Raw genomic sequence first — 12,547 nt, 5'->3', positions numbered from 1 at the left:
TTGGGTGTATGAGTAACCTGTGCATTCCCCAGCACACTGCCTGCCTCCATAGTGATTCCCTGTGAATCCAGGGGGCTTTGGTGAGGGGGAGCAGGAGGAAGGCCCAGCTGAGCTGCCCTGCCCACAGGGAGCTGAGGGGTGAGGCACACTCAGCTGAGCTCTGGCAGTTCCATAGCCCTGCAGAGCATTTGGAGCCATGTGCACTCCTGTCTTGGCTGCTTGGAATGGGTGGAGGAGCTTTTATTGAAGGACACTGGACAGGGATCTGAAGGTTCTTGACTCTGGAGTGAGCAATGAAGTGTTATCTTGCTGTACTGAGCTTGTCCCTGTGACATCATTGTTATGACATCAGTGTTGTGATACCAGTGTTGTGACATCAGTGTTGTGATACCAGTGTTGTGATACCCGGGTTGTGATATCAGTGTTGTGGTACCAGGGTTGTGATATCAGTGTTGTGGTACCAGGGTTGTGATATCAGTGTTGTGACTGAGTCCTGCCTGTGCCTGAGTCAATGGTGTTCCAGGATCCCGGGCAATGTCTCCTTTCTCCTTGTCCTTCCTCTGCCCTTCCCTTGGCAGCACCCACTCCAGGACATGCTGGGTTCCTGGCAGTCAAACCAGAGAGAAACCAGGATTCTTAATCCTCTGTATCCAACAACAACACTGCCCTGGCAGTTTAATCATCACAGCTGATTGTTCTCAGGGACTTTTTTGATACTTTGGGGTGGATTTGCACTTGAAAACCTTTCCAAACATGCTGAGCTGACTGGCTGATGGATCCCCTTGGGCAAAGCCATCAGCTCTGTCCTCTGGAGATCCCCAGTGTGGCACTGGAGTCCTGCAGCAGCAGTGCCAGAGGCAGCTGCCTCGTGGCTCCCAGTGAGTCAAAGCAACCATAAAGTCAAATGGCTGACTGGGATCAATCAACCAAATATGTCTGGGGCAAGTCACCTAAACAATCCCAATAAATTCACCCCACTGCTTTCCTCAAAACAAGCAAAAATGTATTTGCTCTGGTGCAAGCACACTTCCTTTTGTCCTAAATTCCTCCTGCACTTTGTCCTGACCAATATAAATATAGTTCTTTATTTGCCTTTTAAGTTTTTATTGACAATGTTGTAGGTGTTCCCCTCCCATCTCCAGCACCACCAGCCCAGCAGAGGAATTCAGGCTTTCAGATTGAAGATGAAAACAGGCTTTAGTGAGCTGGAATTGCTGGAGTTTCCCACCAGGATGCCTTTAAAGAGGCAAGGCAATTTGTTTGCTGTTCTTTTGCTGGTGGCTCAGTGCAGCAGAGAAGAGTCCTCCCTCCTTCTACACTTCTCAGGGGTTACTCTGGTCCAGCTTTATGGAATCCTCTCCTCTGCTATCCTAGAGACAGCTGTGAGTTTCCTTGGAAGAGATTGAGCAGAGCTGCAAGAGGGACAGACTCTCACGAGGTCTCAGCTTTTCCTTCAGCTGCATGAGCTCCTCAGAATGGCTCATACCCAGCATCTCTCAGGGATCATGGTGCTCAGGGAAGAGGAATTCCCTGTTGTTTTAGTGGAAGCTGCTGGATACTGAGGAGTAATGAAAATCAGTCCTTAGGGTGGCAGAGGAAATTTGTTCTCTCTGACTAATGACTCAGTAACAGCAGGCTGATCATTCCCAAGGCAGGGCAGGCAAGTGGTGTGACTGGAGAGGTTCTGAATGCAGCAAACCAAGAGCCTTCAGCCCCTGCTCTCAGTAACTCCAATTCCTTCCTGTCTCTGCCCACTTTGCCCAAGGCCATGCTCATTCCTTCCTACAGCCCCCCTGAGTGAGAAGTAAAAGGGTTGTACTTTTCCAGGGGACAATGTCCACAGCTCCCAGCCCTTCCATGGTTAATTATTTTAATTAACTAATCTGTTCAAAACATCCAGAGCCTGTTGAGCCATCTGGACTGATTCAAGTCACATATTTGTATTCCTGATCTGCTGATTAAATCCTTCCGTTTGCTCCAAGCCCTCAGTGCAGCCAAATGTGCCCTTCCAAAGCTGCTTCACACAAACAGCTCAGGGGGTTGGGGGTTGGATCTGTGGGGAAAAGGTTGTCTTTAGCTTTGGGAGAGGTGTGCTGGGAACCCTGGTGCTGACACAGCCCTGAATCCCACAGTGGCTTGCATTGGGAGGGACCTTAAAACCCATCCAGTGCCACCCCCTGCCATGGGCAGGGACACCTTCCACGATCCCAGGTTGCTCCAAGCCCTGTCCAACCTGGCCTTGGGCACTGCCAGGGATGGGGCAGCTGAAGGATTGCTCTGGCACCAGGCAGGAGCAAGCAGGAGATGAGCAGAGGGCCCAGGGCTGGGGTCTGTACAGAGCTCTGTGAAAAGCTCTTACCATCATCATCCCTTCCTGGAGGTGTCATCCCTGTGTCTGAGAAGCAGGAATCCTGGACTGAGGTTATGGGTATTCCCTGCGGTGGAAATTCCCTAGTTACCAGTAAGGCTTGGAAAAATAAAAGGCCAAGACAGATCTCTGGCTGGGTCAGGAAGGTTTAAACTGCTAAAAATTGGATTTACCAGAGAGGCTGAAGTATCTGGGGATGCTGTTGGTACATCAGTGCTTGGGACACCTGGAATGGAGAAGGAATTTCAGCCTCTCCAGCCACGTGGCCTTTAGCATCAAGAACAATCACATGCAGAGGAGATTTCCTCTCCTCCTGTGCCCTGACTGGAAGGAAACTTTCCAGTATCCTTCTCAGAAGGGGTTATCTTGTCGTGGAATTCATTTTACAATAAAACTGCCTGGGTTTTTACACATACCATTGACCTTTAATTGGTATATGAACCCATAACTCCTGGGCTCCCAGTTTTATGCAGGGCAGGATGGATCGGTGCAGCTCCTAGCTGAGAATCTCAGCTTGGGAGTTGTGTGAGCTTTAATGACTCTGTTTTAATTTAAATAAGATAATCTTGGCTTTTACGAGGGAGCTGAGGCACCTGGAGGACACCTTTTGCAAGAGCAGGCAACTGAACTAAGAGAACTCTCCTGCCTGGGTGTCTCTCCCCACAGCAGAGCTCCTCCTTTACCCTCCTGGCACCCGGGATTTGGGGGGTGGAACTCAGCCAGGCCCAGGCTTTTAAACCTCTCAGAGGAAAAGTCATCCAGCACCAGAGTGCCCCAAACACTGCAGCCACTTCAGGCTGGTCAATGGACACTTACCCAGTGGTGATTCCACCACTCCTGGAAATGTTCGAAAAACACGTGAATGTGGCACTTCAGGACATGGGTTAGTGGTGGCCTCAGCCTGATGGACTTGATGGCCGTAAACATCTTTTCCAAACTTAACAATTCCATGATTCTGTGATTTTTTCCAACCTCATTCTTTCCATCTGTCAGAGCCAAACCCAAGTCTCTCGGTGGTGGTGGCTGTTGGGATGAAGGATTTGGCTGAGCTGGGTTCCTGTGGGTTCCCCCTCACAGGATCCTTGTTCCCTGCAGGTCAAGGGCCACCTGGACTACATGAAGCAGATGGACACGATCCTAAAAGCTGTGGGCATTAAAACCAAGGACTGCCAGCTGGAAGAGAGGGGCAGTGGCAGTCTTTTTTCCCCTCAAGCCAAGAAATCCCAGCGGGCAGCTGGCAGCGAGGCTCAGGGAGAGGAAGACACCAGGAAGGAGGAGGATGAGGCTGGGAGTGAGGCTCTCCCAGCTGGCTGTGCTCACCGACAGAATTCCTCCAGCTCTGCCCTGGGAGAACCCTCTCCTCCCTGCCCAGACTGCTCACACAGCACAGACAGCAAGGACCAGGCAGCGGGGAAGGGAGCAAATTAGGGCAGAGCTGCTCAGCCAGCACAAAAACCGCTGTCAGCACATCCGTGGCTCGGGGATTCCCAGAGGATGGAGCTGGCGGAGCTGCAGCTGCAGTTTCCAGCCCCTCCGGAGAAAAGTGTGGCCCTGGCACGGCACCGGATCAAAGCACTTGGAGCAGCCGCCCACGGCACCTCCCCGAGGCGAGAGAGGGCACATTCCTGCCGGAGTCTGCACTGCTCCAAGGAATCCGACAGATCCCATCCAAATCCTTGCAGGAAGCAGCTGCACCCCTCGGCACCGTGTCCCTGCTGTGACTGGGGAAAGCAGGTGGCTCTGAGGGGATTTTAAACATTTCACAGAGAAGGGTTCATTATTAGGAAATTAAAACCATTTTCCACTGGAGATGAGTCTGGTTTGAGGATCTCAGATGTGTTCCAGGCTCTACCTGCCCCACTCTGGACAGATCTGGATCTGCTCTCCAGCTCTGCTGACCAGGAGGGGAAAGGCTCAGGCTGCCAGGCTTCCTTCCCTGCCTGCTGCAGGTTCACTGCCAGGGCTCGGGCACTTTCCCATCTCCAAGATGGTTTCCCTGTCTCCAGGCTGAGGTTGGTGGGTGTTGGAGGCCCTATTCCTGTTAGAAACATGTTTGGGACCCTGGGGGTAAGCAGCAGGAAGACCAAGGGGTTTTGGATGGTTTATGAAATTCTGGATTCTCCAAGCCAGCAACCCACTGAGACTTTCCTTTTCTGTCCCACAGACATCTCCAGCCTTAAAAGCTCCATCCAGACATATTTTTAATTGGCTTAGAACAAAACCAATACTTGGCACAGGATAAACATGGGTCTGTTTGATTTCTGCCTCCTTCCATAAAAGTGAGTTGGCTCCACTCTCTTCATCCCCAGTCTCAGAGCAGAGGGAAGAACCCAGGCCCTACATTCCCTGCCAGCACAGCTCCAGAGCCTTGTGAGAATGATCCACATCTTCCATAAAAGCCCCTTTTCTGGCCAGTTTTGCTGCTGAGCCCAGGCAAGTGCATCAGGCAGGAGTGTGGCAGGAGGGTAACCCCCCTCTGGGGTTTTATGCTTTGCCACTAGGGAGGGTTCAAACTCTCCCACCTCCATCTGGGGACTCCTGTTGACTCATGAGAGGGAAAATACTGGGATTGTACCTTCCAGTTTTGGTTCACACAGGTTTCTCCCCCTCCTCCTCCCCACTGACCCAACAGCCATGTTAATCCCCCTCCCATTCCCAGCTTCCTGCAAACCTTACCTGCAGATCGTTCCTCATGGAGTCAGACGTGGCTGGGTTTGGGGGTGATGCTGTGACCCAGCAAAGCACCGTGGTTTGGATGCAGTGCCTGGCAATTCCTGTCCCTAAATCCAGCATCCCAGGGGGCTCAGACCTGCCAGCTCTGCCTGGAGGGGTGCCTTGCTGCAGAGACAGGAGGGACTGGCTGTGGGATCCCACAGGGATGGGGCTGTTCAGACAGCTGCTGTTGGTGCTGCAGGGTTGGGATGGGATTCCTCTGCTCATCCGAGGCTTTGTCCACAAGCAAACACCTAATTACACTGAACTGCCTGCATGAGACAGGAAGGAATTATTGCTTTTGAACATTTGGCTTGAAGAGGTGACTCTCCCTCTCTTTCTGTCCGTCTCCCAAGGCTGATTTGGTACCTAACAAACTTCCAGACTTCACAGTACCTTTTTCTGCTCCTTTTTAACTCGGGTTGTAGTCCAAGCTTGTATTCATGTGAAACCATTATGGGAAGATGCACATCTTGATCTGGGTGCTCAACACCAGCCCCAAGCTCCATCTGTGGCAAAATGCATTGAACAGTTTGAGGTTTGAGCCTGTGCTTGGCCCTTGGCGTGTCCTGGTCACTCATCCCTGGCTCCCAAGGGATCTGTGGCAAAGAAATGCTGGGTTGGTCATACAAACTCCAGTTCATTTCGGGAACATCCGTGGGCAACATGGAAAGAAAACTGAAAGTGGCCTGGCATGTGGCTGCTTCTTCCAGCATCCTGTATCCAGGGATGCTGTGTCCATTTGGGTATCAGGAGGTTCCAGGAGAAGAGTCTTGGAATTAGGCAGAAGACTTGGAGTGAAGGGTCCAGGGAGGGCACAGCAGCCAACTTCCAGCCCAAAGGCACTTGAGAAAGAATTTACTAAAATAATTTCTTTTATTGACTTTTTGAAGCACCCACTTGTCACATTTACTCAGTGTTCCCTCTGCTTATGGCTCTGGGGAGGAGGCTGGCATTGTCATTTAAAATACAATTTTCCTTTAGATTCTTATCTGAAGGAGGGGAAAAAGTGTAATTTCTAACTGCACCATCAAGGACGTGATGGATTGTCAGAGGGAAGCGAGATGGTCGTGTGCCAGGAGTGGGCACTGTGGGATGGGGGGATCCTGTGGGAGGAGCTGATCCCATTGCTACTGCGAGACACGCATGGAGCCACCGTGAGTCACACCCCACACCCCCACTGAACATCCAGAAATCAGTGTTGGACCTTCTGCACCAAGCTCAGCCCCCACAGTGCAGCTCTGCGTGACAAACCACGGCGGGGCCGCTGAGCTGGAGTGCACTGTGTGACAGCAACCTGAGACAGACCCAGCTCCAGGGAGGAGATCCAGCCCCAGCTCCAGGGAGGAGATCCAGCCCCAGCTCCAGGGTGGAGATCCAGCCCCAGCTCCAGGGTGGAGATCCAGCCCCAGCTCCAGGAAGATGTGATGTTCATGGGCTGAAGCAGCCCCAAACCTCAGTGTTCCTGTTGAAGCAGCTCCAGACCTCTTGCCCATGAGCCACAGGACGTTTTTCCACCACTTCCCCCAGTGCACTTGGAGGAGATCTGCTGAGCTCTGTGTGTGCAAAGCCAAGACTTGGCTTGAGGTTAGGGAGACACAGAGTCTGGAATCCGAGGTTCAGACTCACCAGAGATGGAAAGGCCACAGGAAGGGTTAGAGGATGGTGATGGTGAGCACAGGAGGGACAAAAGAGAGAGACAAAGCAGATTAATTCAGCAGCCACACCTGGCTTTGCAGGGTTTGATCCTCCTTGTGGTAGTGCCAGGGCCACCATCCCCTCCATGAGCTGCACCGTGTGCTGGAACAGGGATCTGGGGAGATGGCTCGTGGCAAATCAGCTCCCAGAGGGTTTGTGTTGGGCCCCAGGGATCCTTCCTAGCACCCAGAGCTGTGTGTGCCCGCTCAGGCCACGGGGGTGCCGAGCTGCAGCTCCGTGCCCGGGGGCTCTGTGTCCCAGAGGCTGACGGAGCGAGCGCCAGGGCCCCGCGGCACCGGGAGCAGCCTGGGCTCACTGCCCGGGGCCCCGGAGTCCATGGAGTCGGTCTCAGCCTGCAGGGTGAGCACGTTCTTGAGGGAGGTGGCAGCGCGGGCCCCGCTGTTGGAGTTCCTCATGGACAGGGAGATGGCGCTGGGCCGGGGCTCCGCCGAGCGCCGGCAGCAGGGCAGGAATTTGCCCATGGCCCTCTTGAAGTCCCTCATGAAGAGCGGGTAGATGATGGGGTTCATGGTGCTGTTGCAGTAGCCCAGCCAGGTGAGCACATCGAAGAATCCGGCCGGGACACAGTCACAAACTGCCTGGGGGGACACAGCAGGGATCAGCAGCCTCCCACCTCAGCCCCAACCCAGAGGGGTTTCCCCTTTCAAAGGAAACCTTCAAATCCCTTTTGAAGAGTTTTTTCCTTGCTGTTCCTCCCTGGGGAATTGCATCCTTGGTCCCGGAGGTCCAGCAAGACCTTCTGGTGCCTCCAATTGAACCCAGCTGGATTCCAAAGGGAGAACTTCTGGAAACCCAACATCAAGCCCCCACAGGCTCTTACCTGAGCTACATTGGTGATGAAGAAGGGCAGCCAAGCCACAAAGAACATGCCCAGGAGGATGCCCAGGGTCAGGCTGGCCTTCAGAGCCTTCTTGCTGTGCTTGTTGGTGAACCTCCTGCTCTCGCTGCCGGCCAGGGGCTGGCTCGGGGCGCATGGGACCTGCAGCCAGAGACAGGCAGTGGTGGGCAGCTCTCCCTGGCACCAGCACTGCCCTCTGCTCAAGGAAAGTGGCATTTGGTGCTCCAGATCCTGCAAAAACCCCTGCCAGTAATTCCCTTCTTCGAGGGGCAGGAGCTGGGCACACACTACGAGCCCTGAGGCACAAATTAGGAAGGGGAAAGCAACAGAAACCCTCAGCACTGAGGGTATGATTTTATTTACTGTAAAATAGCGTGTTTGTCATTAGGCTGCTCTTTGGAGAAAAACCCAGCTCAGTCCATACCCTAAACAGGCAGCTCCAGCTGCTGATTACAGCAGCAAACTAATTATGGTTTTAAAAGGAGGACATAAAACATTTCAGCCTCCAAACACCATAACCCAGCCCTCTGTCCCCTCCTGCAATCTAAAATTAAGTGATTATCTCAGCCCTCCCCTGTAATTAAATTATGCCCAGTTGCAACTCAGCTTCCAGCCCAAAAAGAGAACAAAAATCTCTAAAATTAGATGAAGATGAAAAAGGTTAAAAGATGAATCTGAGGGTTCCCTGGTTGACACCTTGTTCCTCAGCCAATTTGGGTCTTCAAGGAACCTTTTGGGCCTCAGCTGAAAGACAGGGGGATGGATGCTGCTCTTGCATGGCACAGCAAAGCCCTGAACATCCCCTGATTCTGTGGAGTCCAAAAACCTGGCATCCTGCGAGGAAATAAACACTTTATGATATTGTGTGTTTATTCTTTAATTCTCCTTTTCTTTTTGACAGTCTGGTCCAGCTTATCACTTGTGGGAGAGCTGGCCGGATTCTGGCTCTGCTCTTGGAGAGAATAAACTCAATCAAGGTATTTAAAGGCAATTAAGTTTGCCTTTTCCCTGTAGGATATGAGGTCAATAAAGCCTATTACAGGGAATTAAGGCTGTTAGATTTAGTGGCAATTACCTTCTCCTGGAGAAATACAAACAAGTGCAGCCACGTTTTTGTTATAAAACCCACACACTCTGGTTCCACCGGCGAGCACACGAGGAGGGCTTTGGCAGCTCCTGTTATAGAGCAGGTAACAAAAATAGAAGCTTCTGTTCAAAATAAGGTGCTCTCGGGAATCTGGCATTTGCTATTAGTTAAAATCCTTCTCCCCCGTATGTCTCACACCCACCACGGCCAAGATTTATGAGTGGAAAGTCAGATAAGATTAAACCCCTCGGGGATGACGCCAGTCAAGAGAGGGGGGAAACTGTGTTTATTTTGCACTGCTGAACATTTTTACCTGAATCTTATTTATTTCTCTGCTTCTGCTCACGCTGTTTCTGTGCTCATGAGCAGCTTCAGAGCTCTCCATTGCTGGGACAAGGCACGGGGCACCTCAGAGGATGTCAGGGAGGTGGATGTTGCCCAAAATCTCCCTCCCTGCAGTTGTCAAAGCTGGCTCCAGTCCCGAGGCCATCCAGGAGGCAGAAACAGCCCAGGCACCCAAATTGTGGGGTCCGCCAGAGGCGTCACGTCCCTGTGGGCTCCTTACCTGTGGCGTGGCCTCGTCGGCGGTGGTGGCCACGTTGGAGGCCAGGGAGGCCACCTGCACGGCCTGCTTGCGCGCCGCCAGCAGGATGCGGCAGTAGGTGAAGGAGATGGCGGCGGAGGGCAGGAAGAAGGTGAGGCAGGAGGCCACCAGGGCGTAGGGCAGGCTGACCAGCAGCCGGCACTGCTCCTCGTCCCCCCGGCCCGTGACGTTCAGGGGCCGCACCTGGAACTCCAGCTCGTGCCACCCCATCTTGATGGGCAGGAAGGAGGCCAGCGCCGCCAAGGTCCAGGCGGCCAGGACGAGCGCCAGCGCCCTGCAGGACGTCATGCGCAGCTTGTACCGCAGCGGGGACGTGATGAGCAGGTACCGGTCCAGGCTGATGAGGCACAGGTTGAGGATGGAGGCGCTGCAGCACATGACGTCGAAGGAGGCCCAGAGGGAGCAGAAGTCCCCCCGCAGCACCCAGCGGCCGTAGAGCTGGTTGAGCATGGCCGGGGGCATCACCACCAGCCCCACCATCAGGTCTGACATGAACAGGGACACCAGGAAGTAGTTGGAGGTGTTGCGGAGGGAGCGCTGGGTGACGATGAGGAGGATGAGGAGGAAGTTGCCCGCCGTGGTCAGCAGGATGATGAAGCAGAGGAAGGCGGCCACCCAGCTGCTGCCCACGAGCAGGGAGTGCTCCCCCAGCACGCTGGCATTGGGGGCCCCCAGGTCCCCCTCCATCAGGAGCCGGGGGCAGGGCTGGCTCTGGGCTGGGCACCTTCTCCAGCGTGGCCCGTGCTACGTGATCATCACCAAGGCTGGGGAACGAGGATCATCTCTCCGCTCTGTGTCTGTCCTCCCTTCTCCTCTCCTCCTCCTCTCCCTCTCTTCCCCCACTGTCTCTCCTCACTGGCACTCAGGGCAGGGTGACGTTCCCAGGAGCCGATCAGCAAGGTTTCCTCCCCATTACTCACAGCAGTTCCTGTAAATCCCCCTGCTCTGGGGTGTCCCTGGATGCTGCTTCTGGACGCTGGGGACGAGCTGGAAGGCAGGGAAACCAAGGTGCCAGGGATGGCAGGATGCTCTGGATACCCTGATGCTCTGGATGCACCGGACCAAGGAATAATACAACACAGAGATGCTCTGGATGCTCTGCACTTCAGATGCTGGGGATGCTCTGCACCCCAGGATATCCCAGATGCCAGGGCTGCTCTGTACCCAGGGTACCCTGGACGCTGGGGATGCTCTGGACTCCAGGATGCTCCAAATGCTGGGGATGCTCCGGCCCCCCGAGGCTCAGCCGCCGCCCCGCAGCTGTGTTGGGCTCCCTGCAGAGCTCTGTCCCCAGGGTCCCGGAGCTCCTCCGCTGCTGCAGCCGCTGCAGCCGGAGCCGCCAGGAGCGGCAGAGCAGCCTCAGGAGAGGAGGACCGGGATGCTTCCAGCCGAGCCCGCCCGGGAGGAGGAAGATCCGGAGTATGGAAGGGATCTCTGCCGCGGCAGAGGAGCGTCCAGCCCACAGGGAGGGGTGGGAGTGGGTGTGTGCAGGTGCCAGCCCGACTTTCACCTGCTGCTGTGGATGCACACAAAGGATGCAGAAATGCCGATCGAGGAGGTGGGGCTGGGGGGGAGAGGAGGAGATGAAATGGAAGCACTAATGAAAACGGGGATCTGGGCTAAACTCCACAAAGTGGCAGCCAGAGAGTTCCCGTTCCTGCCTTAAAGAGACAGCCCCGTGCTCTGCCATCCCTGCCATCTGTGCCAGCGCTGCAGCCCTGGCTGGAGGCACCTGGGCCAGCAGGTCAGTGGCCAAACCCAGCTGGCAGCTCGAGTTCCAGGCTCCACCCTCCACATTGGGCGATAAAAAGCAAAATTTTGCAAAGTCAAATAAAAAAGCAACAAACAGCTGCCCACAAGAGCCCTCAGGCAGCAGCCAGAGGACTCGCTGGCAGATACTGCAGCAATCGGCAGCCAGGGATGGAGGAGCAGAGACAAGGCAGAGCCTGGCCCTCTGCCCCGGGGTTATTTGGATTGGCTTGGGGCAGCCCAGCTCCCTGCCTGAGGGGCAATCCTGGATGGCCCCACAGCAAATTCTGAGTCTCTGTGTGCTGCTGGGGATTCCACGCTGCCACCTCCACACTCAGGGCAAAACCTCAGGGGGTTGGGCAGGGACAGCTTGGGGTTCTTTAATTACCCAGCTGCCCAAAGGTGGGGTTTTCCCAACCAGTGGCTGTGATTTCTGCTGGGGGAGACTGGGGCTGAGAGCAGTGGCTCCAGCACAGACCAGAGCTGAGGGTGTGCTCCTGGCACCCACCCTGTGCTCCCAGGGCCAGGCCCTGCCCTCCCCAAGTGCCCACTAAAGCTTTCCTTGGCACGCCTCCCTGGGCAGTTGTGCTGCAGATGTGTGGGTGAGAGCCAGCTGTGCACACCACACCCCCAGCCACCCACCCCGGGACAGAAATCAGCCTCTTTACCACGTCCTGCTTTTCCAGTCACCTTTCCAACACATTTGTTGTGCTTTTCCCAGTGCCTGAACGGGCATTCCAGGCCTGGAAACCATCTGTGAGCAAGGCTCAGGAGGTGGAAGGCAGGGACCCAGCCCAAACACACACAGTTATCCCCCCAGGATCTCTGGGTCAGGCTGCCACTGGGAAACAGCTGCTGCCACTTGTGCCAGGACAGGCTCTGCCCAGGGCCCTCTCCCTGGATGCCCCCAGCCAAACCTCCCTGGCCACCTCCGTGTCACAGTGTGCTGGCAGCAGTCCCCAGGCAGCACCACGTGTGAGGCTCTGTTTGCAGCAGGAGGTTTCCTCAGCAAAGCCTTTGCCCCAGGAAAGCCTCACCTCCCATCTGTGCTGGGAGCAGAGAGAAACCCCACCCCGAGCCCACCCTGAGCATCCTCCCCAGGCAGGGTGAGTGAAGGCAGCAGCTCAGATTGATCCCAGCTGGATGCACAGGGAGGAAGCGATGTCCCAGTGCAGAGCCAGCCTTCCTTCTCAGCCCTGCTGCACACCAGCAACATCCCAGATTGTCTCCTTTTGCTTCTGAGGGGGAGACTGGATCAGAATCATGGAGTCCTGGAATGGTTTGGGTGTGGAGCTCATTCCATTCCCAACTCCTGCCATGGCAGGGACACCTTCCACTGTCCCAGGGTGCTCTGAGCTTCACCCAGCCTGGCCTTGGGCACTGCCAGGGATCCAGGGGCAGCCACAGCTGCTCTGAGCAGCCTCTTCCCAACATCCACAGCACATCCTCCATGCATGGGAGGTTTTGTAC

General features: G+C 55.0%; 2 protein-coding genes across 2 annotated transcripts in view; one reads left to right on the top strand and one right to left on the bottom strand.

The window, feature by feature from the left end:
- TMCO4 (transmembrane and coiled-coil domains 4) overlaps positions 1–4,177 on the top strand; it is a 37,493-nt gene extending 33,316 nt beyond the window's left edge. The window contains exon 13 of the mRNA XM_036396144.2: positions 3,464–4,177. Within this exon, the coding sequence (XP_036252037.2) occupies positions 3,464–3,796 (333 nt within the window). The 3' untranslated portion in view covers positions 3,797–4,177. The remainder of the gene's footprint in view (positions 1–3,463) is intronic.
- A 1,760-nt stretch (positions 4,178–5,937) lies between these two features.
- On the bottom strand, positions 5,938–10,869 carry HTR6 (5-hydroxytryptamine receptor 6). The gene is made up of 3 exons (XM_036396145.2): positions 9,290–10,869; positions 7,620–7,778; positions 5,938–7,377 (listed from the first exon to the last, which is right to left on the bottom strand). The coding sequence occupies exons 1-3, from the start codon at positions 10,013–10,015 to the stop codon at positions 6,985–6,987; spliced, it is 1,278 nt and encodes a 425-aa protein (XP_036252038.1). The 5' UTR covers positions 10,016–10,869; the 3' UTR covers positions 5,938–6,984.
- Positions 10,870–12,547: the final 1,678 nt, after the last annotated feature.

Source organism: Molothrus ater, chromosome 23 (assembly GCF_012460135.2).
Source record: "Molothrus ater isolate BHLD 08-10-18 breed brown headed cowbird chromosome 23, BPBGC_Mater_1.1, whole genome shotgun sequence".
Taxonomy (NCBI): domain Eukaryota; kingdom Metazoa; phylum Chordata; class Aves; order Passeriformes; family Icteridae; genus Molothrus; species Molothrus ater.
This window is presented reverse-complemented; position numbering and strand designations above follow the sequence as displayed.